The sequence below is a fragment of the Hylaeus anthracinus genome, unplaced genomic scaffold (assembly GCF_026225885.1).
Source record: "Hylaeus anthracinus isolate JK02 unplaced genomic scaffold, UHH_iyHylAnth1.0_haploid 4, whole genome shotgun sequence".
Taxonomy (NCBI): domain Eukaryota; kingdom Metazoa; phylum Arthropoda; class Insecta; order Hymenoptera; family Colletidae; genus Hylaeus; species Hylaeus anthracinus.
This window is the reverse complement of record NW_026535289.1, coordinates 6924713-6951878: the sequence shown is the minus strand read 5'-3', so window position 1 is coordinate 6951878 and position 27166 is coordinate 6924713. Positions and strand designations below refer to the sequence as shown.

The 27166-nt window shown below is 41.4% G+C and overlaps 2 protein-coding genes across 4 annotated transcripts in view; one reads left to right on the top strand and one right to left on the bottom strand.

Annotated features, from left to right (window-relative positions):
• Positions 1-27166, bottom strand: part of LOC128894624 (heparan sulfate 2-O-sulfotransferase pipe) — a 75631-nt gene that overhangs the window by 47627 nt on the left and 838 nt on the right. Inside the window, exons 1-3 of one of the 2 annotated variants that reach the window (XM_054156475.1) lie at positions 24740-25587; positions 23762-23995; positions 6665-7604 (exon numbers count right to left, since the gene is read on the bottom strand). In XM_054156475.1, the coding sequence (XP_054012450.1) occupies positions 6665-6714 (50 nt within the window). In that variant the 5' untranslated portion in view covers positions 6715-7604; positions 23762-23995; positions 24740-25587. Of the gene's footprint in view, positions 1-6664; positions 7605-23761; positions 23996-24739; positions 25588-27166 lie in introns of those variants that run through there. The other variant, XM_054156474.1, reaches the window with a different exon arrangement.
• LOC128894621 (leucine-rich repeat-containing G-protein coupled receptor 4-like) lies at positions 1941-19896 on the top strand. 2 transcript variants are annotated; one of them, XM_054156468.1, is made up of 3 exons: positions 1941-2121; positions 15823-16305; positions 17446-19896. In XM_054156468.1, the coding sequence occupies exon 3, from the start codon at positions 17457-17459 to the stop codon at positions 19353-19355; it is 1899 nt and encodes a 632-aa protein (XP_054012443.1). In that variant the 5' UTR covers positions 1941-2121; positions 15823-16305; positions 17446-17456; the 3' UTR covers positions 19356-19896. The 2 variants fall into 2 exon arrangements, with proteins under 2 accessions (XP_054012443.1, XP_054012442.1); XM_054156467.1 differs by lacking the exon at positions 15823-16305.

Genomic DNA, 27166 nt, shown 5'->3' with positions numbered 1-27166 from the left:
AGATCAAGTGAGATCGAGAATATCTGTTATTACGGATATAAGTTCTTCTTCTTAATTCAGTGATTCTCCCAAATACAAGGAAAAATGTCTACGTTTCCCTCATAGTTATGTCCCATTGTTTCCCATTTCACGATCGAGTCCAGGTTTAGGTGCAAGGACCGCGGAAGCACAGACGGCATTTTCAGCAAAGGGAAAGACTCGCAACGCGTGATTTTAATGGGATCGCTACGAAAGTGCAAGAACGGCTGTCGGTTTCAGCACGCAACCAGCTTTAACGCAAGCACGATACGTAACTTCCAACGCCCGTCGTAAAAAGCAACAGCAATTATGCACGTTTAAGTCCCCCGGCTCGACGATTCGGCGACTAAACACCGTTGCGTTGAATTCCGACGCTATTTCGCTACACGCTCTCGTTAACCCCCGGGAGCACTAGCTTTCCACTGCGACGTTCATTCGAAGCCTTGGTACACAGCATAATCCATTATTTATAAACGAATTTCAATTTTGAGGCAAAGGAATCCTTGTAGAATTTATTTCATTATTTATTAGTCCAAAGAGGGAGAGCACCCTTTGGTGCAAAAGATAAAGATGAAGAGGACAAGAGATATAAGAAAATATTACTAAAAAAATTATAGAAGAAAGATTAATACACATGAGGACCGTATTTTAGCCTCTTTAGTACAACCACCTTTGGTGCAAATACATAGATAAAGATGAAGAGCACGAGAGGTATAAGAAAGTATTACTAAACAACAAATGATAGAGGAAAGATTATTATACACGAGGAATGTCTTCTAATCTCTTGAGTATTATGTGTACGTTTCTAAAGAGGAGTTAATACATCCAAGTGTCGACTATAATTAAAAAGAAAAGAATAAACAGCAATTAAATAGCACGTAAGAAAGGAAACTCGTGAAAGGAAAATAGGAATAGGCATTTTCCTGCGCAAGCTTTTTGCCCCCCATCGCTGTAAAAACAACTCGCCGTCCCAGTTTCAGGAAACCCGCATCATGCGAGAGAATCAGATTCAGAATGCTCCGACTTGCCTATCCTTTAACTTTCCAACTCATCAATTAAAACGGAAGAAATTGGCCGGCGCGCACACACGCGCGTATGCATATGCTTAATAAGTGAAACACCATTAACGGTTCTTCCTGCTGTTTTCCTTGGCGTTTCCCAAGCAGATAGCTCCCCTCTTTTCTACCCTTTTAAGCAAATAGCACGACCGCGAACACGGCGAATCGTTTACCAACACCGCTCGACCGCCTGTTTATCATGTCAGCGTTGGAGCCGAGGAGAATGCCAGCCGATGAAGTACGTGCAAATTGCCAATATTGTTGGAAACGAATGGTCGCGATCGAAAGTAGATAGGAGCGTGACGTTTCTCCCAAGACAGTGAGAGTCCACGATAATAGCGGTCTCGCGAAACGACCGCCTCTGGAAACCATTACTGCCCGCCAGTGACATTGATGCGCTCCACGACTTTCAATTCTCGTAAACGTCCAGGATAATAAGCGCTACCTGCGCCAGACCTGGGTTGTCGACCTTCTAGATCAAAGAGGTTGCAATCGTGGCCAATGGATACAAGGACACCCGCAATACACACGTGCACTATTTGAAAAGTAATTAGAACACTCCGTTATTTCTCTCTGAATGAAAAGTGAGCATCTAAAGTGAGTTAAATCTTTACTTTTGTTAGAGTGCAACATGTGTATTCGTAATACCGTATACAGCAATGAAGAAATTGCAATGAATTTTTATGTTTTAGAACTTCAATGTCTGTAATAAAATATTTATGGATAAGTGAGCTGCAACCCATTCGATGAAGCGTGATATCCTCCACCCCGACCTCATCTAAGAGTTATCGCATTATGGTTATCTGTATATTAACGAATCATCGATACTCTAGCGTGTCACGAGCCTCGTTCCTATGTCAAACATTCAGTTCTCTAGTGGAGAGCGTAGAACACGCACCGTGTTTCCACTTCGCCAAAACGCTAAACTAACAATTTAAAAGGAGTTTTCACGGACCCTCAAAGTGTTCTATTACGACACTGTTCATATTTTTAGTGTGTCTTCCAAAGCTGTTTATATTCACGGATCAACTCGTTCCTGGACAAGGTTAGTCGATATGAACTTTAAGATCAGATTTTATTCATCCATTTATTATACGCGAAATTTTGCATTTGAGTTACTCAATCGTGAACTTTCAAAAATTATTATTTATCTTCCTGTCGTAAATCACTCCAGCTCTAGAAAGTTTCTTAACGCTGAAAGTGACGACAAAGTTCTCAAAATTCCCCGCGTGGAGCAACTTTCAGCAAACATTACGTAAACTTTTTATTTCTGCTACATAAAGTATTTAAATCTTACTAAAAATCCTTGCCCGAGAAAATCATCGCCCGAGAAACTAAATTAAAATTCCTAGCCTGGCCTCTTGGTGTCACGAACGTTCGTATCAACGTTTAATTAGCTACTTAACGTTTTATTCACGACCCATGTTATAAGTCACTCGGAGAGATGGTTCATATGTTTCCTGCATATTTAATAACTGTTCCGAACCTTGACATTTAATGTCTTGCATCGACAAACCGGAAAAATTTCGGGACACTGATTTCTCGAGAACTATCGATGAATATTACAAATCGTAAAAAATTTGGAACAGCAGCGTATAATCAAAATTTCTCTTATTTATAGAGTATATCCTTTTCCCAGAAAGTTTCATAAATCGCTCCTGCGTGTTAACCTGCTAAAGTTCCTTTCGAAAAATTCTTCGTTTCCCTGTGAGATATTCCATATCATAAGCGTTTAGTATTTTTATCTAGATTATCCAACAAACGTTGGAAAAACGCTTGAGAAACACTACTCGATAGTATGTACGATACATAGCTAAACCAACATTCTTTTGTTCGAGTAATGAAACCGTTTCCCAAAAGAGGTACCGGAAGTTGTCGACGCTATCCAAAGCAATTATCTCGCCCCGGTCGCGACGACATTGCGGAAGAAAGTGGTCATGAATTTAAAAGGGGTACACGGGGCACCGTCGTTCGCGATTCTTGCATAATTCGCATTATTCTGTGGTCCAATCAACGTGATGGATCGATTTGTTCGCAGTTGCAGCGCGGTACAGACCTCGCTGAATGACCTTTAATCCATTACATCGGCCGTGCTCACTATGGAGATACATCTAAACGTCATTTAGGAATGCTTCGATCCGTCTTCCTCGTTAAATGAAGTTCTTAAATGCGGCTGGGAATAATTGCGAATCGATACGCGAACCGGTTGCACGACGAACCGAATAACGAAGCTTTTTCATCTGTAGTAACGCGTGTAACTGATTTTTTCTCTGGTTGAACACGAACGACGACAGAGTGATGTATGATTTTTCGTTTGTGGATTCTTTTCATCTTAGAGTGATTTTCTTCGAGTGGATCGTTCTACATTTTTTATTGGAATAGGTCTGTCGAGATTGTTTGAAAGAAGCTTTGCAATATTAAAGTTGTCTGAAACTTTTTTGCGTAAAACTGGGAAAAAATTACCTTGGCCTAACCCAGATCTAACCCGAACTACACTGCACCTAATATAAAATTTATATACTCAGAAAAAATTGATAAAATTAACAAAGGCCAATTCTGCTTCAGCCGTCTTTTAATCGATTTACCATATAATTTTGTATGTAATTCCCAAGACTCAAACTAAACCAAGAGTAAATAGTTCCTCATCATTCGATTGAGATCAAAACAATTTTTCTAATTGTTGAAACTACATTAAAATAAAGAAATTCTTCCTTCCACGTAGGCAGTCAGCTACCAAGGAGTAATTATTTACCATGGCTCTTCCTAAGTATAAATCTTTATAGATTAGCTCAACCTCGTCTCCACCTTGCTATCGGGACTCGAAATCCTATGGGAGCGATTCACCGTGGACGATTATTCGGGCCCATTAATAATTCACCAGCCATCGAGATAAAAAATGCCCGATTCACGTGTCTATAAATCCGAGGCTTTCAAGCGCGATAAAGGAGCAGAAGAGACACATTATCTATTAGCAGGAGAACACATACGTTTGCTGAACCCGTCGGTATTCCGGGGTTAAGCATTTTAGCGCGCAGAACGTTGCCTGATAAATCTATTTGAGACGGGAGGCCTCGGCTCTCACGCTTTGTACTTGGACGAGCAATGTATCAACCATTTTCCTATTTAAAAGTCCCCGAAAGATTTTTACGAATCGCCATTGTTTTATTCTAAAGAGGGAGGAACCATTCCTTGCGTCGTTCCTTTATTATACTGTTTCTGAAGACGACCAGAACATGAAATAATCGTCGATGAAGCAAGGATCTATCAGCGATGAGTTATCATTACCGTAAGCAGTGAAAGGCGTTTGTCCCAAAGTTAAACGAGCTGGTTATCGCGTGGAAACATTTTACTAAACGACATTTGTCGTTTCGGTGATAAACACAAGCAACGCCAACTCCATAGACGCTGGCTTGGAAAAAGTTAATGGATCGAAGTTAATAAATAAGATAAAAGTATGAAACAAATATTGCTATGTGCAAGAGCAGTGAAACAACGTCTAAAAAATCTCAAAATTATTTACTGTATGAAAATTAAGAAATTCATACTTGATGCTTCTAAGAGACTCCAACTTACTATTTTTCACTTAGAGACAAAATACTACCGTTTCCAGTCACGCAATCGCGGCATGCCGCACATGTCGTGATGTCACGATACACCTGTCTGATCCTCATTGAAGTAATCACTCTTAACTTTTACCGCAATCTAAATTACTCCAGCCACTTCTCGGCCTCACCGCCGCTCTAATATAATCTATTGTACGTTTCAAAGTTTCTAAGAATTCAGACGTACCTATCCGTCTTAATCATCCTTATTATATTCCTCGTAGTACATAGTACGAGCCAGCTGAACGATTTAATGATGCCAAACAACGATTAAGGCATTGTTCCGCGCCGCGGAGAAATTACGATTAGCTAGATACAGTTAAATGATAATTGTGGCAGCTTCTTTATTCCATTCCGAAACACGACAGTCGAGTAGACGGACTCGAGCTTGTAGTCAGCGACTTATTCTGTACATTGTTCCGCGGTTAAACGACTAAGCCCTGTTATCGCATGGGATGATTTCTCTGAAGGGATTCTCTGTATTCTTCCCGTTGATGAATAGCGAATAACCAAACGATAAGGAATTCGAGAGACTTCCAGAGGATTCCAATGAGACCGGTTAAAATTGATTAAAACTATCGATCGATCTAAAGGGACGATTTTCGAAGGCGATAAACGTCGTTAACACGTGAAAAGTACTTATTGAGCATAGTCACTTTCCTAACGAACGACTAACGATACAAACGATTGCAGATTTTTTTTCGCTAGTCCAAGGTCCGAATACAGGGGTCACTTATAATCAATGGAGGAATAAAGTCTGCCATGGCGCAGAGAAATCTCGTTTAATGACTCGCATGACCTGTTGAAAAACTGTGAAAGCTAATTGAAAGGCTTTGAACTGGACGCGTGATGTCTTTCAATGGTGATTAACACAGAGGATCGTAGAACGCAGCGAGGATGAACGGAAGGCGAGAAGTGTTCAATGGGTGTATTGATAAGTAAGGAGGGACCTTGATGTATAGGGTTAAATAGCAGAGACAAAAGGAGGGGGGGGGTGAAGTTATGCGTAACTCTACGCATTAACAAAGACGTTATGTATGAAATCGTGGCTTAATCCTTACCTTCTTCTTTTAATTTATTTAATCTGCGATTTACTTAGGCGTACTTTATCCTGTACATACGTTATGTTTACCACGTTTCTGTATCCTTAGTATAATTATCCCTGGCATCCTCCTACACCTTGCTCGGACACGCACGTCGTTTATCTTTGTAAACTTTCATAGATACGTACAGTAAGACCCCGTTTAACGCTGTTTCAGTATTACGCGGTAGTATTTGGTAGTTTTTTTCAGTTTGTACAAAATGATTTAAATTTTGATGGAAATTCAAAGGCAATAAGAAGTGTCATTGATGCGAGGTCTTGCTATCGACAAGTGCTTGCTGAATGGAACAGGCCTAGACAAACGACTTTAGATGACTTTGTCACAAAAAAGAACATCAAATAAAAAATATCAGATGAGGAAGAACCTTCCTTGTTACAAGCATGACATCTTTACTCGAACGTTTTTTGATTTTCATGAATGTTGTATGAACGAAAATAGATATTAGCAATAAATAAGTGTATAATCGATGCAATAAAAAACAATTTAACAAATAATGTTACAAACTAATACAAAGAAAGAACTGATAAATTTTCTTATTCTTTGGTCTGTTTCACTTATCCCCATTATTTACGTGTTAGGATGACCTTCCCTTATTGGAACGCATCTCCCGCGTTAAGCGGTGTCTTACTGTCTATTCTGCGTTAAATATTGTCTATGCACTGCCATCCTAATATACGAGATCCATAATACACCCCCACAGACATTTGCAGAATTTCAAAATAAACAATGCATGAGCTATACGTATGAAAAAATATGAAAAAGCAAAGCGTATCCCGTAAATTTGCCCAAGTTATAATCCGACTGACCGAAGGAATCGTGCAAGAGTTTTTGGCCCGAGTAGAGAATGGTTAACGTCGATCGGAATCGGTATAATTAAACTCACCTCTTCGGAACAGGCACCCGCCTGTGCTTCCACACGTTGTCGTTCAGCATCGTGTCGGTTGGTCCCTCGGGGGCGATCTCTCAACGAACAATGCTCGCCTCTTCGACGTCGATCGGATCCTCAGATCCGAGACGGTCGAGCGCGACTCATCAAGCGGGGGACGACGGCCGATTGATCGCGATCGGTGCACGCACGCTCTTCCTCTCGCGACGCGTTAACAGTCCTCTCTCAGACTTATCGCACCGATCGATCACTGGAAACTTCAACAACTGCGAACTACCGGACCAATTCTGGATCGATCGATCGATCACTGACGCGCTACCAAGGGAAGAAACTTCCTCATCGAGAGCCTCGAGAGTTCGTGGAACAACTACTTCACTGGAATAAATATCAAAGTTCCTAGATCGAGTCGAGTCTATTCTCGCAGGATTTTCGACGATTTTCGCCAGGACGAGCGACGTGGATCGGCTTGAACTGGTTCGTCGAGCGTTTGGCGATGATTTTCTGTCATCGATGCCTGACAGAAGCGTGGGACAGGCGATCACAGCGGGTCATAGCGTCCTATCCGTGCACACTGTCGGCTGGTCAGCACGCGACTGGCGGACCATTCGTCGAGCACCGCGATGCGAGTATTCCGCGCGAAGAACGGCGCTCGTCGACGACACGCGATACGCTCTACTCTGCGCCCGCTCCGTTACTCAGCCCCCGTAACGCGATTCTACTCCACATTCGGCCCGCGAACCTTCTCCCCCCTCGAACGACCTCTTTCGTTCGTAACGCGAAAGGCGCCACTTTCCTGGAAGAACAGCGGGCGCGAAAACCCGCGCCCCGACTCTGAACTTGCGGCTCGGGTCGAGACATCTCTTCCTTTCCACGCGCAACCAATCGATCGTTTCGGTGACTCGTTGTTGGCCATTTTTGTCATGCCGTGCATTGTGACCTACGGGAAATTAGAGAAGGGTTTAACCTTTTGCACTCGGAGCCACTTCGTTACAGAATGTGCAAATAGGAAAGCATGTATTGGATTGTCCAGAAAGTTCGTGGCAATTTTTAAGAAAACTTCAAAAGCACATTTGAATTTTGATACATATTTATTGAATTATATAAATATCATTTTGTTCCACGACCTTTCCACTTTATAAGGGATGCACCCATGTTAATTGTTTTTGACCATTCCAATATAAACAGACGTGTACCACCTATCAAAAATCGGCACGGACTTTCCAGACAAACTAATAATTTACTGCAATGATACTTGAGCTTATATGTATCTTTAGACATCTTTAGAACATATTTATGTTAAAAATCAAAATTTTGTACTATTCTGATACGTGATAACGTGCGAAACAGTCATAGATATGCATTGATAGTTTCAATCTTTTAAGTTGCAATCTTAGGCTTCCTTGTTTATCTTCACAGATTGCACCATGTCGTACAAAATATGTTCCCACATCTTACTTTCTTAGACAAATGCTCTTTGTCGCTCTTTTAAGTCGTAGACTATTCACACATTCTTTTTCCATGTAACACAAGCTCATATTTTTATACATATCTTAACACATGCACTTTGATATTTGAATAGATACTTTCAAGAAATCGCGCACTTTTACAAATTTTATGCTCCCATAAGTTTATCCTGTGTAATCACTAGACTGCGGATCTTTATGCACAATAAAATCTTCGCAAACGTGCCTACAAAAATTGAACCCAAATAGGAATTTATTTTATTCTGCAAATATTATAACGTGAACTTTACTTTCAATCTTTTTTATATTCTTGCACATTGTTTGTATTTTGTAGGTTCTTGCACATTCAAATTCCCTATAAATGCATAAAAATCCGCAGTTTAGTAAACACTAATAAAGTTTGCCTGGACTTACGATGTCCCTTCAGAAGAGACATCTGATGACGATGATCATGGTGATTGTGTTGATTATATATAATACTGGTGGTTAACACAACGAGAGTGAGCACATAACGATGGCTACACGATGACGACGACTGTGTAATAATTAGATGTTATCCAAACTCATATTTTTATAGATTCAGATAAAGAATTGCGATTTAAACGAAAGTATGTATTATCTTCTACACAGTATAACATCTATTTTACTGTTGATATTTTATATATTTTTCCAATTGTGCACGTCTTCTTACATTTTCGCATATTTTTACTTGACGTAACTGCATAATCATCCACAGTCTAGCAATAACAATGACAATTCGAAGATGTCTCTATGTTGACACGTACACAATGACAAACACGACAAAACAATCTTCCGAACGCATTATTAAAGCTCATCACCGAAGTGAATTAAAAAGTCCCAGACACTCCCAATAATTATGTTTATAAATCAGCTATATTCTTTGCCATGGAATTACATAATCTCTACAAGTGATAGAATCTCTACGTGCTCCAGCATATATAGTCAACCTGAAAACATTCTCAAGTATAAGGTACAATATAGCTTCCAGGAAACAGAATATGCATGCATAGGGTGTGAACAATATTTCATCGATTTCTTATGCTTGCTATCCTCCTCCACTAGAGGGTGAAAAGACCATAACTTGCCAAACGAACGTTTGTCTCGGGTAAGATTGCTAAAGTCCCTGGCAATTAAAAGAAGCAGTGCCTCTGGGTGCCAACCGCTTGTCCCACTTTGTCTCCCGTTACAGTGCGTCACTGTGTACCAGCGATCTCTATTTCATGTGCACTCAAATACACGGATACATTTACATCCACCTGTCCCTATTTTAATTCGTCGAAGCCATATATCTTCTGCTGGTAATACATCTTTCCAATGATTAAGATAGCAGAGCCGTTGGTGTGCTAGTTATACTATAAGCGTATATTACCTATAGCATAAATTGTACATATGAAATGAATGTACATATGAATTAAATCAAATAGTTGATATTTGATAAATTTTTGAGAAAAAAGACTGAGTAATTTCACCCCTGAATATCGCGTGAACCACTATGTTTACACCCTATATAAAATGTTTCGGCGTAGCTTCCAAGAATATCGTCCGGAAAGAGGCACTTTCGTGGAAAGATGCAAGAAGCGCTGAAACCAGCCGATCTTAGATAAGGCATAACCTGAATGTGCGCTATGCATCGGGGCTACCATTAACCAATCACCACCCCCGTAATTATTGCCCGCACCGATCGGAATCCTCCGTTGGATAGATCCTGACTGGCCCGTAAAAATAAACGTATGGTAAAAAGCAAATGTTGCATTTCGGCCTCAAGCTATCCTAGGTTCATCGAGGTTTTACTAAAAGCTTCCATTGCTAAGGGTGTTTTTAGATAACAATCTCGAGTCAGGAAATGTCTGCCAATTGAAAAACACTTTTGTCGATCGTAAGTCGAAACACGATTACAGATTTGCGTTAGCGCGAAGAAAATTTTGTCGAAGCTGGCGGTGCCCGGTCGTTATTTATGCAAGCAGGCAACCCAGGACAAGCATTGACAAGTAATAATTTGAGCTCGCCCGCGCTTGTCACGCTTTGCACTAATTAAAATTAATTTCACTACGCTGGGGCCTTTAACGATCCGTACTCGTCGAGGCCGAGCTCCAAACGAAGAATCCTCCGCACATTTTGCGAGTCTTTTTACACGTTTCCTGAGCGAGTTTCCAACCGCGGATAATTAGAACTTGTTCGAGTATCGTTTCACGTTAACCCATTACGACCGCCATCATTTTTCAGACCTCTGCATGCGTGCTATTAAAAAAACAACTAGTCACAGATCCATGCAATTATTCAATATTAAATAACTCGACCTTAATCGGCAGAAATTCATTTTGCAGTGTATTTTAATTACACCCACTTTCATTTAAATCTCAATTCTTTGTTGGAATCCATTAAAATATGAATTTGCATAAACATCCGCAGTCTGGCTATCAATCTTCCTTGTCTTCTTTTTAAATTTATGACTGAGTCGATTGCCAAACTGAATTTTCAAGTGGAATAATTCGTTGAGAAACGAATAAAATTAATCTTTTAGGTAGCTATTTTTTTGTTCCAAGTCAGCGCAATTTTTTTCTACTCCTTGTCTTTTGTAGAGGGTCTTAACGAATGCAAAGAGAAATTCAGCGTCGTCAAGCTTGAATATTCATGTCGTAAGCGTGTAAAACTATCTTGTACAAAAATCTCCGTACAAAGTCGCCTTTTATGTAACGCGATTCTCTATTGATATATACGTTCGAAGTGAAATCAACAGCAAACAAGTGCTTGTTTCAGAACGTTTTCTAAACGCTGTACTATGTGGACACGTAGCGTAGGGATGTCACGCGACATTTGAGTTGAGGCATGAGGTATGGTGCATGTTCGATGAGAATTACACAGGCTCGTGGACGCTCCAAGGTTCCATCGTCATGAAACGTTGGATCTTGATTTACGTCCACTGTGTACATGTATTGGGTAGGTATATTATACTAGATTGAGCTTGAAAATGGAAGTAAAACTAACTTTAGCTACTGGAGCTTTTATATCTGCTTCATATTAACTCGGGAATACGAATTCATTTTTCTACACCTTTGCCAAGTATATAAATTAAATTGATAAAATTGATTAACCGACTGCCCCGCGCTCTACTAAATTCAAGAGTATGAATTTTCTAAAGTGTCCATCGAAGAATACTTTGAAAATCTTCTACTTTTAATAGGTGCAGCCGTTCTTTAAACAAATCTTCAATAAAAAATGTGTTGAAAACCTTCACACTAGAATGAAATCAATAAATTTCACGGTACATTGTCGGTAAGTATTCCCATAACAATGTTCACTGCAATCTTCCAATTACACGTGTGGAACACAAATAACCTACAGTATATGAAGAATATTTTTTCCCTAGAGAAAAAAAATTTAGGATCGTAGATATGAAACGACTAGTCATGTCAGGCTGTCAGTTCCGATACTGGAGGTTCCACTGTATCCGTTTCCGTGAGGCATTCAACGGGACACCAAAAGGGGGGAGTTGCATAAACCGTACCCTTTCGCACAATTAAAACGAATCTCGGCGGAATCGCGAACGGAGGACGTTGGAACGATCGCTGGCTGAAGATAATTCACGGATCCTTTCGGTATATTTCTAAGCCCTTCGGTTGCGCGCTCTTAGCTTAGATCTTCATGCCCGCTTCCATACGCGCAAACTTAATTAACTCGACACTGCGGGTACCAGGCGTGCCTTTTTTCCCTTTCTCTCTCTCTCTCTCTCTCTCTCTCTCTCTCTCTCTCTCTCTCTCTCCAGATAGCGCACCGTGAGAGAACTACGAAGCCTGAACCTTGCCTCTTGTGCTACGTAATAACCGCGATCCGGCGAAGGATCAGTGGTTCTCACCTGCACCTAGAGGAGAGGAAGGGTTAGGGGACATTAGCCCTTCATCAGCGAAACAAAAATACCTAAAGTAACCTCGCAACACGAGACACTGAAGTTAAATGGGGGCTTCAAGCCTCATGAAGCGTAGAGGATCACTTGCATTACGTTTAATCGTGATTATTTTTAGTAAAATATGAACAAATATGTATGCAACACCCCTTATGAATATGACAGAAAAATCTAAAAGAATACCTGAAAATTGACAATTCAAATGCCCCCTTAAAGAGGCCCAACCACTGTAATAAACATTGTACTACAATTTCTTACATTGTCAATCTCCGATTTGGATATCCGTGACAATGATAGCCAATGAAGATTGACAATATTCCTCGAACCTTAAGCGTAATAAGCATTAAGGTGCCCCTACACTCTCGTAGGATCAATGTATGGAAGAAAGGATCCAACGTTTCCGAAAGTGCGACGACCTCGGGACAGGAGAGTGTTCGTCCCGGTCCGGTCACGAACATTTCAAATTGGTCGTAGAAATACCGCCTGGGGCCGCTGGAATTTATTCCCAACCGGACGAGGGAACGTTGGAGATGCCCGTCGAATGATGTCGGATCACGGCCTGGAAACCAGCGAGTGTCATAATGGCGTTAACGGCCAGTTTATAGCCGAGGGAACACCTGACTCGCGCCTTTCTGGTTCACTCGATCTTCTCTTTACTTTTGACAGTGTTCAACCCTTTGCACTCCGAATTTTCTAACCTCAGTACGTCACCTTAGTACCTCAGCCTCGCTCGACATAAGACCTTAAAGGATTAATCCTTTGCACTCGAGAGGTGACTCTCAGTCACCATTAAGTTTCACGCAGCAAATCTATCAGCAATAATGTTTCTCTAGGTTTAATTTCTTTGGAACTCGAATTGTCAATAAAATGATTTTCGGCGCGGTAAAGGTGATCTGATTCTCAAATCTCGATAGCTTAGGATTCGTGGCAACAGAATGCGAAGAAAGCATCTCGAGTTCCCTAGTATCTCCTAGTAGATACTAAAACAAAGGCCTCGAGTGCAAAGAATTAAGACAGACTTGTCAAACACCGTGATCTGATCTATGACGAGGATTACACCGATCTCTTTCGGAGATCTAGCACCATTATCGATGTTGCACCTATAACTTCTGAGAGTGGGGTAAGCACACGAGACCCCTGGCGTCTAATCATTCTTTCAGTAGCTGCGTGCCCCCCTCCCCTGCTGACTAATTATTTCTTTAGTGAAGCTTCGTACCTGACAGGATGTTTTGAAATGGAAAACTATGAGTACTAGCTCAGTACCTGGAAGCTTGAGGCGTTTCAGCGGAGATGCAAGCGAGGAATAAAAATGTGTAAGATGATACTATCGAGAGACTCGGAGGAATACCATCTGAACTGAACTGAATTACCGATCTAAAAAATAAATCAATTTTTCCATGACTCAACAATACATGTGAGAATATAAGTCCGACACAATGGTTTATTACAATGGTACCGAAGTCAGGAGAGATACAGTACATAGATGGAACCTATGGGACCCACAAGAAGATGGCCATTGTTGGTACTTCCAGCTCGGCCGTCCAACTGCTCAATAATATAAATAAACTTCTACCTTTCTTGAACCATGTAACACTTCCTTATTATATAGATCCATCTCGTAGGGCCCCCCGAGCGAAGAGAATCGCAAGAAGATGGCTATTCGGCTCACTCGTTCGGTTACCCAGTAATATAAATAAACTCCTTACCTGTTCAACCCCCTGTAACACTTCTTTTTCAGGCCACCATTGTCAAGGAACGTTGACTTACATTTTTCACCGGTGCCCCAGAAAAAAACACAGCGTGGCGCCCTGCGGGGGGTTGAGCGTCTCTATTTGTGCCTACTCTCAAAGCGGTGCAAAATGCTTCGAAACGGTAGGAAAAATCGATTCACAGTCGACGTGTAATTTCCTCGGTTTTCTCCAACGATCGCGTTAAAAGGCGGCCGATAACGTTTCGCCGCCAAAGACGACGCGAGCCGTTCCCGTCTAGGAAAGAAACGGTCCGCGTCGATTTAACGCGATGGAACAGATCCAGCCGTGTTTGACGACCCTTGGAGTCGACCAAGCCCGATCGATCGGTCATGCTTAACCGAACGTATAATCGATAGTGGAACAACCACGACGAGTAGGAGCATGTCGCCGCGGCTGGCTGCAGCAGGAAACGCGCGGCGTCGAGGTAGTAACGAGTTCTTGAAATTGGCCATTGATTTACCGGACGATCGACGATCGACGGGATCTCCTTGATCGAATACCGGTCGCCCGTGGATCCCTTTGCTCGTGAATTGCCAACGACACGCGGCCAAGTAATTGTTTCCAAGTGATTCTACGCACGAGTTGTTAGCGCCCGCGTCTCGCCTGTTTGTAAATAGGCCAACGACGATCCGGTAGCACCGCCGGCTGGTGATCTGGATTAGGTTCACAATGGCGTGCAATGAGTGTCTCGAAATGGTTGGGTAGGAGGTGATCGATTCATCGCAGTGGTTCTCGTTTCGAGGAGGATTCTTTCTCTTCGACTTTTGGAATGTAAACTTCTCTCACGTTTGAGGTAGTCGTAAGATGATAAGTACTTAAAGAAATAAAATGGCCAGGCTGTCTACGAGCTCGTGTATCTACTGGAGCAATTTTTAGGAACTAGACAAAATTCTAGATAATCTTGACACTAGGATTTGACCTTAGAGTTGTTTATAAAATTGCTGAATTATGACCATCGAGATTTTACTGCAACTTTTAGTAAGAATTATTGGAATTGGAAACTAAGCACCTCTCCACTCTCTATTTTCAAAGATATAATAGAGTGGATATAAGTATCAATTGAGCGCTGATAGTTTTAGTGTTAATCACGTAGAAGAATAAAGAAAGGCCTAGCTCAGTAATGTGGTGTATGATTTTCCAATGAGAACCTCAAGATATAGCATTTCCCGACGCTTTTACCTCAACAATTTCAGAAGAAACCGATATTTCCCCTCAAAAAATGACCTATTAGAGACAAGACTGTCTCAATAACAACGATATTGCTTCACAACCGACGAGCTTGCTCGCGACGAAATTCACAAGGAGTCTTCGTGACACGGTAGAAAATCACGTATTCACGGCAAACAATTTCAGACTTCGAAGTCCGAAGGCTCGTTTATCGAACCACGCCACGTACCGAACGCAAACAATCGTCGACGAACAGAGGGAGTTCGCTACGCTACGTATGGCAACCTCTCGCACGTATCCTCGTGCTTTAAAGGCGTCTGTATTCCAAATGCTTCCTCGAATACCAGAAACATCGTGGCTTCCCGTCCTGTTCGATCCATTTTCTCACACGTACCGTGAATTTTCTAGTTCCCTTCGCGAGTGTAAATAAAAGAACCACGGCGGCGTACAGCACTGAGGAACCCGGCAGGCTATTTTAATACTCACAACAACGTTTGGGACTTGAACTGAGGCGATCTATCATACACTGTAAGCCCACAATTTCTCACAGCTGTTGGGTAACAGGTTTAAGATAAACACGCAGCAATTTCTTAGAAGCGTTGTAGAGAGAACTAAGCAGCATATGCACCGTTCATTATTCACCCTGGGAATCAATTGATGTGCTATCTCGGGGCCGCTCGTCGCTTTATAGTTGCAACTGAAATTATCAATAGAGACGTGATCCCAAGTGGAGTTCCTAGGAAACGTACTTTTGTAAAATGTACATTTTGAAGTATCGTCAGAAAAACTGAATAACAGTGGACGGCTTATCGAGCGCCGAATAGAATCATATCCGAATAATCGATATTTCAGATAAAATTGTCCAGCTCCGTTTCACAGACGTGGAAGAGGTGGGGAGCGTTGGTCCATCGAATAAAACGAATTAAGAATAGAGTGTGTTCGATTCAAGGATGGTCGCGGCGCCTAGACTTCCTGCTCGCTGACAGTCGATACGTGACGTGATTTTGCCTCTAATAGCCAAGCAGGGGAATTTAACGAAGTTCCAGGAACGCGCGAACGGCCCTCCGGTCTTTTTGTACTCTTAGCTGGTCGTCGTCTCCCACTCAGGCCCGCTAAATCGTCAACACTCGCGTTACACGCGTGTACGAATCCGCTGGATCCTCGTACACACTTAAAATCTGCTAGGTATAAAGGCCTGCAAGACCTGTTTCCGCGATAGCCGTGTCCCGAGGAATCCTGTCGCGAGCTGCTCGCCAGGAATAGACACCGGGACAGTCCTTCTCAGTCCGCAGCTCAGCACGGTTTTCGGAATTACGACAGTCCAACCCTTCCAAGGTAAGGGACCGTGTTTCTATCTTCTAAAAAGGCGTTGTTCCATCCTTCTGCGAATAATATTCGGCGAAACGGTTGCTAATCTTTCCTCAAACTTAGTGAATTTGCGTCATCAAACTCGTGGAGACTTCTGCGGTCGGTGTCCTTTATTAACCTCAGGGAATACATTTTTTCTCTATTAACTCCACGCATTTCTACACTCTTTCAGGTTATTTCGTTTAATTTCCTTAATTGTTTGATTCAATTGACGTTTAATTTCGAGGGTATGCATTGTGAACGTTTAGTATACGTTTTCCATATTTGCAGACACTTTAATCTCTTGAGGGATATTGGCACATGCGTGTACGTTTAGTTTCCGAGTTATTTTATATATTATCGTATGGGAATGGTCATTAGAACCATAATAAATATTTGTAATTAAATCGAAGAGTTATTTTGTAAATTAACCGTTCCCTAAATGTAAAAGAATAGATTAAGCGATAAAGTTAAAAATTAATTAAAGTTCGAAGTTGTTCTGAAAGCCTGTGACCATTCCTTTGTCGAAGACTTATGGTATTACGTGGAAGCAATTAGACTAGTTCGATAATAGCAGTTTGGCGGTTCCAAACTCGTAAGACGTCGCTGAAACTGTTATAATAAGCAAAACTTCGTAACTCCAGTCTCGAGAAGCGGCAAAACCGGTTACCAGATACGCGATGCAAATTTCTTCGGAGATACAAACGGATGGCTGTTGGAATTTTGATAATACTGTTGTTCCAGGAAACAGTAACCATAAGCTCGAACAAAAGTACACCATATTTTAGGTGTCCAAATGTGTATGTTGACAGTAGACTCAAAAATGATTTGGCACTCTGAAGAAGAACTTTACATGAAATTCAATCATAACCTAAAGATTCTTTTTCCAGAGATGATCAGTAGTACGAATGACTATCAGCATATTGCTAGATTTATACATTTCACTCTAAAATGCACTAACTAATAACCTTGCAAAATCTCCTGGAGAAGTTTCAGAATATGAATTATTATCTCGAATTATGACAACGCTTACATCCTCAAAAATGTATCAACAACACTCACTCTATCATTTCCACAGAACACATTTTCATTCCTCTAACTCACCATCGAATTACATTTTATTTCCAGGTTGTTCAACGATGTTGCTCTTCGGCCTGTTCCTGCCTCTATTGGCAGCCGCTCCCCTGAACCCGTCTCTGGAGAACTACATCTTAGACATCCAGAATGGAACCCTGAAGAACATCCGATTCAAAGGTGACGCCATCGAAGAGCTCAATCTCTCAAACATGGGTATCCGCAGTTTGGAGAAGAGCGCTCTAGACGACGTGCCCAACTTGAAATCCTTGAACCTGGCGAACAACTCTTTAGAGTCGCTTCCAGAGTTCGTCTTCTCGAACTTGACGAATCTGGAATACCTAAACCTGGCCGAGAATAAGCTATCCTGTCTGGAGAACCTGTTCGTTCATCTGGAGAAGCTTCGAGTCCTCAACATCTCCTGCAATCCCGTGATGCACCTTCGCAGGGGTCATCTGTTCGGTTTGACCAAATCCACGACGATCCTGACAGAGGGGAACGTCTTCTGGAGCATCAGCACTGGAACGTTCACGAACTCGTTCCTGAAGAACGAGGAGGAGCTGAAGCAGCTCGAGAAGATGAAAGCGGAGGCTGACATCCAGCAGAAAAAACAAGAAAAGGAGAAGGCGATGGACACGGCCGAGGACAAAGCATTGAAGCTCGAGTGCCAGCTGTCAAATAAGCTCACGTTCAAGGAAGGGCAAATCTTGAAGTTATGTATGCCAGACAAGATAATTCTCTCGCTGGAGCCTTTGGAAGAGGGCAAGAAGATCGCTGAAGGAGCTCCGTGCGTAGAAGTGCCGGTAACCGGTGGAGGAAAGAAGGTGAGTCTTCGTGGCTTGGGCATTAAGGGCTTCCAGGAGCGCTGGTACCAGCTGGACTACTTCACAGTAGTCTCCCTGGACCTCTCCAACAACGATATAACGGAAATCACCAAGGAGATGCTCAACGATCTTCCCGAGGACGTGATCTACGTGAACCTCATGGAGAACAAGATCAAAGCCATCTATAGCCAGGTGATCGAAAACAGGCACCTCAAGCTGCTGAATCTTAAGAACAACCTCATCGAGAACATCGAGGAAGGAGCTCTCCAGAAGACGAACCTAACCGGTCTGTTCCTCGCTGGCAATCAACTGGAGCATCTCTCCTTCGTCTCCAGCCTACCTCAATCCCTGACGGAGCTCATGTTGCTCGGCAATCAGATCTATTCCATCCCCGACCAAGCTTTCGCGAACCTTCCTCGGTTGGGTTACTTGAACCTCGCCAACAACAACATCAACAAGCTTCAAAACCATGCCTTCAGAGGCCTCGACTCTCTTCGAATGCTGATCCTGACTAGCAACAGTCTGTCGGAGATAGAACGGCTGGCGTTCAGCGACCTGAAGCAGCTCGAGACGCTCAACCTGAATCGAAACTCGCTGACAGAGCTGCAGAGGGGCACGTTCGCCGAGCTGGAGAATCTGAAAGATCTGAATCTGGCGTGGAACAAATTCGAGAAGATCACCAAAGACACGTTCGCCTGTCTGCCATTCACGTTGGACTTCTTGCACGTCGACTTCAACGAGATCAATAGCTTGGAAGAGGGTAGTTTCGTGGGTGTTCCGCGGTTCACTTTGTCCCTGGCTGGCAACAAGATCTCTAGTATTCCAAGAGGTACATTTAACCTGCCAACGCTGAGGGACCTGCACTTGAATAATAACACGCTAACGACCATCGATGGAGATAGCTACGAGGGTCTTCCCCAGTTGACCCGCCTCTGGCTCACCGAGAACCAGATCACGACGATATCCAAAGGCTCCTGCAAGAACCTGGCCACCCTGAACGTTCTGGACATCTCCAGGAATCCGTTCCAGCGACTGGAGAACGGCGCCCTGTACGGTCTTAGCTCGGCCAGAGGCAATTTCCTCTACATCTACAACAACCACCTGAAGGAGCTCCAGGGTGGAGTGTTCGACGATGTTTAATTGAATCGCGTTCTCCTTATCGAGACTGCGCGCAGCCCAGATCGCAACGAGATTTATGCGTTCACTTTCTACGATGCTGCGATATGAGACTCGGCGGACGAGGATCTCCTACCGGTTGCGCTCCAATTGCGGGAACGCGCAACCTCTGTAATCGACGCTGTTAATTACAATCGTTGAATCTTCCGACGTTTGCGCTTACATGTTTCACGTGTTTACACTTTCATTCGTACCATATCCTTATCACACCGCCGCTTTGTACGTTATCGCACGACTTATCAGTTACAAACGCGAAACGTATCCACGGATGCGGCACGAGAGCTGTCTTAATAAACGAGTACTTACGAAAATTGCGTTGTCTTTTGAAAAATCCTTAGTCCCTAGTTATAGATATTTGAAGAACTAAATCGAAAATGTGGAGTACAATTCTTTTGTTCGGAGCTTCACTTCAGAGAAAATCAATATTGAATAGTGGAATGAACTCGGCGAGCCCGTCCGACCATTACTCACTATTTTTACTGGCGTTGCTGACTGCAAATATTGACAGTGCTATCATCTGCTTCAACTGACTCGAACGGATCAGAAGATGGTAAGATCTACCGGAAGGAGATAAGCCTACCACTACCAACGTTTAGAGACACCGACGCAAGTAGAAACATCGAGTAATGGACAGACGCATCAAACGAGCAGCATTCGATCTACCCTCCAGCAATTTTACAAGTCGATTCTCTTGAAAATAAAACTTGGTAGCGACAAATTTTATTTTACGTTTTGGACTCGTTTTTTCATGAAGAATTATTCCTTGCAAATTCATGCTATATAGCATGAGAATTCTTTTTACAAATAACGGCCAAATATCCAAAAGATTTTCAGACTAAGTGTCTGAAGAAAATGTCGTTAAACAGGGGGACCGTGGCATAGTCGCTTAATGACAATGAAGGCCTCCGAGAAAGGCGCGGCGCTATTTTCATAAACTGGTTTCCCGTTCGCTTTCTCCAGTACGTGACTATACCGCGGATATATATGTAAATGTATAACGTATGGTGGATAACACGAAGCTTGTGGTTTACGACTGGCTGGCCTTGACTTTCGCGCGAACCTTGGGACTGTGGGATGCGACCGGATTCGAAGATCGACACACTTTGCTCTCCCATTGCGAACCCTAATTTTCTGGGCACAGAGCAGATATTACTTAACACTTTCTTAACACTGCAAAGTTCCCTTCCATCTTGAACGATAATTTGAGCCACGAGATGACTATTCTTCTTCTGATCATATTAGGGTTACTTTTTACTCGCAATTCGAAACTTTTGTTTAGATATGAATCTCTTGGGATTGCCATCGGCACCGTAGGCGCCATATAATGTAAAGCAAAGTGTTGGCAACCCCATTAACAAGATCGTACATTCCCATCGCTAAATGTACAAGCTTTACAGCGCTGACAAAGAAGCGCATTCTCACGTGCCAGCCGCTTCTCGTTCCATGACGAAGGTCCCAAGCAATTTCGTGGCACTGACACTGTATACCCGGTGTTCACCACTTCCGGTTTGGCAACGGTACCTCTTAAGGTTATCGAACGTGCACCAAGACTACCGTCTGACGTCTCCGTGGACACGGGTCGACAGGTGAGAATTTTTTGTCGTTCGACACAGGCATAATTCACTTGGTAAACATCTTAAATGCGACTTATGTAACGGCAGGATTACAGCCACGATTAGCGTCGTCCTGCAGAGTCAAGGCACACGAAAGTCGTTTCAAGCTATCGCTGCCAATCAATCGTGGCTTGAGACTAAAAATAATCTTCGTTGGTTAGCCTTAAGCCATGAATTACGTTATCAAAATTTTCATTCTTTATACCAAGCTTTATTTTAGTGATGTTCCAAGTGCTTGGATAAAGTCATTTTGAAAATCTCTAAATAATGGCATTATACGTTGACTCTTTAATGAGTTCATACACTATTCGATCGATGTCTTTAACTAATCAGTCTAAAATTGATATCATCAGTTTATCCCGAAGCGTAAAAATAATTCTCAGCGACACCTGGCTGAAAACAGCGTCTAATCAACCAGGGAGTCATGACTATATGGCTGACTTCACCCCTACGGTATAAATGGAGAACGCTGTTCCTGAGATCACCATTGGCACGAATATAGTTTGCGAACGTTTCTTGAGAACATGGGTAGGGCTGCAAAACTTTCTTAAGAAAACATTCCAGTTGTACGGCTCTCAATGACAACTGACGCAGATAACAAGAAAGGACATAAGATTTATAGCTTCTTTTCTAGAACATTACGTCTCCGTAGGTTTAACATGCCCGTCTCCTTCGTGTTCTACGGGCCAAAGCTGCTCGAGATCAGCGGAAAAGGCCAGACGAGAGTACATTTATTAAAATTAGATCTGTTTCCTCTTGAATTTCGTGATTCTCACGTGTTCTGGGATCTCGAACAGCCCTGATATAGATACGGCTGCCGTAACAACTGGGATTAGGCTACACGCAATCAACACGCCCACACGGTCTACGGACTAACAACCTAACTGTATTCGTACGATACAGAGCTGAATAAGGACCATGTATCGGGGCTAGAATTGCTCGAGGAATATTACGAATGAACATGGAATATTCGAGCATGGAGCAGGCAAACTTCGTTTAATTTATTAATTGCCTCTACTTACTTAAGTGTTTAAACAAGTTTTAGTCTTTGGTTCATTCTTTATTCTAGCTTCTGAATTTAGCTAGAAATGGTCTCATTCACTGTCCATTGCACTTAAATCTCAGAAAACTCTAAGTAAAAGATTGCAAATGACGAATTGAGATCATGAAATTCTTAACCGATGAATGCATGTTCATTGCTTGTGTCACGTGTACGAGGAACACGGCAAGAATTTCGCCAGAGTCGATGATCGGAGAGAATGTGGGACACTGGGCTGAACAAAAGGAGCAAAAAAGTAAAACGGCTGCAATCGAGTCCCGAGCGGATGGTAACCCAAAGAAAGGAACGTTTCCAGGAGAAAGCTCCAAAAGTCGAGTTCGATGGCCCTGATCTCCACGTACCTGCGTACGATGCGTTCTAGAATGTTCTTGGGGTAACGCATTTCGCGACTAGACGTCCCATTACGGTACAGTTTTGATTGGGTTGAATTCGATGACCCATAGGAAACGCAAAACGACAGTACGGTACCGACAGATGTCTGGATAATGGACCAAACGCGACTTCTTTCGCCTACGGGATGCGTCGCGAAAGTGGAACGAATCTAAAAGAACCTCTATCTTCCTGTGACCCCGTTCGTTTCATAAATCTACGTCTTTGAGAGAACGAGGAAAATTTTGTGACTCCCACGTTGGACTGAACAGCCATCCCACGATAAATTCGATGTTTATTCAAACAAGGAATGGAAAATGAATGGATCTGTCGGATTAACTTTCTTGAAACGCTGGAATAATATAATTTGTGAAACGAGAGAAACTTCGCCATCCGTCTGGGCTGAATTAGCGTATTGATGTATTAACGATGATAAGTAAAAATAAAATGGAATGGAACGTTTCGTTTTATTCGAGACGATTCGTTGCCCCCTTCGACCACGAAATATCGTTTCGTTAAATGCCGAGTTTTACGAGCACGGGTCCAGGAGAAAAAGTTTGTTACAAGGGGAACATCGAGGTCAACGAAAACCGGTTTAAAAACCCACTGAGTTCATCTGGGGCATTACGATTAATTCTTTGCACTCGAGGGGCGACTCTTGAATCCATTGGATTTGAAATTAGCGACCAAACGAGATGACGGAGACGTGGCTTTTTCCTTTCACTGACAACGAGCAGCGTGGGCGAGGTAAAAGGTCTTCCGATATTTCGCGGACGGAAAACGTCGTGTATCATCCTGGAAGCGCACAATGACACATTTGCATACGCGAACAAGATGGAAAATGCGATTAGCAGTACACGAATTAACAACGAAACTAGTGGAGCGTAGAAGTTGCAATGAAATTCATCTTCCCTTCTTTGTATAATATATTATTTGTGATTTTAGTGCTCAGAAAGGAGAACCTATGATTTCCTCTAAAAAAAAAAGCGAATTAAATAACGTTTAATCGATTCATTGATCAGGATGACTCAACGCTCCATTAATTATCGATACTTCAAAGGTTTGGTTTGATATTAATAATACAGATCAGAAAGTTACACGCGATTGGAAGATCGATGGTTGTTGGGTGATCGCGCGGCTAAAAATAAGCATTTGCAACGAATACGTTTGCTAGTAAAATGCTATTCTTTTAAGAACGGGAGTCACTTCTTTTCTGTAGTTCGATTCATGTACTATAATTGAGCGTAAGCTTGTTTTAATCGAATACAAATATGTACTTGAATCGAAACGATTATCTTAGATTAAATATTTCTTGGAAGCACACTTACCTTTATCTGCAATGTGGTTGGATATCTGTTACCATGTGTCGTGATATGATGCAACATCCACTTTTCAGCGAAGATTTCCTCCACATAATTTGTGAAGTACCCAACTTCCCAATTCACGAAAAATGATGTCACATTTCAAGATACGAATTCCGTTTTTGAGACGGTCCTCCAAGCGCGTTGCTTCAACATTCCGCATTCTTAATACGTCTTCTTTAAATTCAGAGGGTCTTGCATCTGAAAAACAAACCAATCGTTAAAAAAGGAAGAAACGTTATTTAAAATATTTTATTTAAACAGTGGCAGCGGCTTTAACTACATCTCAGCATTTCTGCAATATGGAATCACTGCTCTAATTAATTTAAACAACAAAATCTACGACTATTCAGTGTTCCTAACAGTGTCTCTGGCATCGATCGCCAATGAAAAGTTGTCGTCCTTTTACGCGAAACACGATACTGCTTGCAAAACTGTAGCCCGGTATTTCTGTACCAGCAAAACTGGACTATGGCTTGAATTACACCAGACATCATGTCGTACGATTTCCAAGATCGTAATGCACGATGAACACCGGAGTTGATGAAACTTCCTTCATGTAGACCGAGCGATACGCTTGTGATATGCAATATACGTTTCATTTGCGAAAGTCTTCGCGTCTTTTTTAAATTACTTCACCACAGAACTGTTCATTTCAAGGTTCCGCGATACTTGACATCGTTAAATGCAGTGCAAATATCGCATTTATAAATGTATAGCACTTGTTTCAATGTAGAAATAAATACAGCTTTAGTACACCCTGGTTGGTAAAGCCAACTAAATTTTTTAGTCTTCTTCAGTAACATGAAAATGAACCAAATAGTATATTGTTGTAAAAAGAACTATGTAGTATAAGATAATGTATTTTTTAGATATTATATATTGTAAGTATACATCTCTAACTTCTTAATTATAAATAAAGTATGCACGTAAAATCTGTGTCACCTTATTAGGTTTTAGGTTGTAGCCTGATTATGATTATTGCGCATGATGGTATCCATGTCCTCGATGTCTTTGATCAATTACTCTAAAAATGCGCGTTTTTCTTTAGCGTAATCTGAAGCCATGGTACACGGTCGGAGAATGCGGAAATGATGGCGAAATTTCATGTTAGCGGCACGCTGAAACAAGAAAAGCTGCCTTCGCGCTTTTGTTCGATTCGCACAAAAATCATCGCTCAAATAGATATCCGTTTTTCGTTAATTCCGATAGGTTTACAATAAATAGGGTAACATTTATATTGCAAAGCTAACAGAAACAATAATTTATTATAATAATATATAACAAAAATGACAATAGAATATTAGAGTTATTTATCATTTAAAAATTACTTAGAGTTACCTTAAAAATTAGTTAAAATTAATTGTATTTCTATTCGTAATATTCACAGTACAAAATATGAGTCTTGTCAAAAAGAAAATTCGAAGACCACAATTAAAACTATTATATAGATAACACTTATTTCAAGCACACGATCAATATTAATCACTCAAATAAATGAAATTTGAAAATTCGAGCAAGTGTTAATGAACGACAGTCGTTCCCATAGATTTCCGTAGCATATGCAAATTAATGCTGGTGATGACAAAAGCTCTCGTTATGGTCATCGAGTACGATTCCCAGGGTAACGTATGAAACACGATTCAGCACGATTCAATTTCACTTTCAAACACAAGTCCGAAAGTAATTCTAGCGTACAACATTGTGCAGGCTCGTCCGCGTGTTGGATGACAAAAAATCGCTTTACAGATCGACTTTCGTAGAAACGCAACACCGAACCTGTCGACGGATGATTTACTTAGATCCATCATCGGCAAAAATCGCTAATAGCGAGCAAACCTCTGGATCGTGAATCACATTATCTACCTTCGCTTTTAATGGCTTTTTTCGGCGTAAAACGTGTCCCGTTTTACAAATGATTGTCGTAATTCGACAAATTACTGTGATTTGCGGATGGCAATTGAATTGTACTTTGCAAATCGATCCAAACTGTCTTTCGTTTTTATAAACGAGCGAAAGTCGGTGTTGGTTCTCTTCGTAGTCTACTTTTCGGTAGAGAAAACTTAATATTCTTAGCGTCTAATCGAAAATGAATTCTGATGTGGAACAAGTAATAAAAGATTTTTATTGGTAAACATTCGTTGTCGAGTAGCGGACATGTTGACATTGTGTATGTAACGTAAGACATTAATATTACGGTGGGTTTATGTCTTGAATGACGAGTACAGAATTAAATTAACCTACTCCGTGTAACTGAGTTCATAGTGGTGATGTCATTGAACTTTCAAGGGAATGGAGTAAGGATACCAACAGAAAACAGACATGACTGAGCCATATGCACTTACTCAGCATTACAAATGCATATTTTTGTACGTATTTTGTGTTAGAAGGTTCCTTGAGGGGACTTAACTAAGGGAAGAATGTTAACAGAACTGTAGTCATTCAATCACTGGTATAGGCTATACCGATCACTGGGTACTGATAGAGTACTTAATGCGAACAGGTGGACGGATTCAGTTGGCCGACTTATGATTAACGGTTCTCCGATTTAGCTTTATTTATAAGCTCATTTCTCTGTTATATGTATACATACAATAGTAAGCAGATTCACATTTATAATATACACTCAAGTATTGTATTTAAAATATGGTTCAATTTCAAAGCAAATGCTTTGAAAGTATAGTCTTTATTCAAATCTTACATGGAATAAAAGTGACAATATTAAAAAAAGGATGAACAATCTGGTTCATTGCTATACTTAAATGTAAACATAAATTACAATGACTGTAATTTAAAAAGCCGTTTGAAGTAGGTTTTGCATATTTTGCGTAAAACATTATAAAATATTATGATGCAATTATCACGATGCTTTGTAAAATATGATCAGTGATCCTGATCAACAGACAAAATTGAATAACATGGGATATTGGTAGCAAGTCAGCGCGTGACGCTACACTACAAACACATCAACTACATTGAAGTAGTTAAAATTCACGGAGGCTGTGAGTCGTTTGTGTTGTCATCATCTGGTAAAACTACGTGTGACGGTGGTTCTTCTTCGAATATACCTTCGTCTACCTCATTGTCAGAAATGGTTAGTTCCTCTGGATATTTATAACTGTTACTTAACTGACTAGATGGTACCACTTGCTCCTAAAATTTCACTTATATGTTAACTTACAAAATTTAAAACTCATTACATAAGTAGAAGAAAATTCTTCTTATAGCATTGATTTATTCACCTCAAATTCTGTGTTCGTATCCTGCAGTGGATTATCACGTTCGTAATCAAACATATCTTCTTCAAGTTCCTCCAAAGGATGAAGCGGTAACCGCCTGGAACCTTCGTTTAAATTCATAGTTACTTCTGGT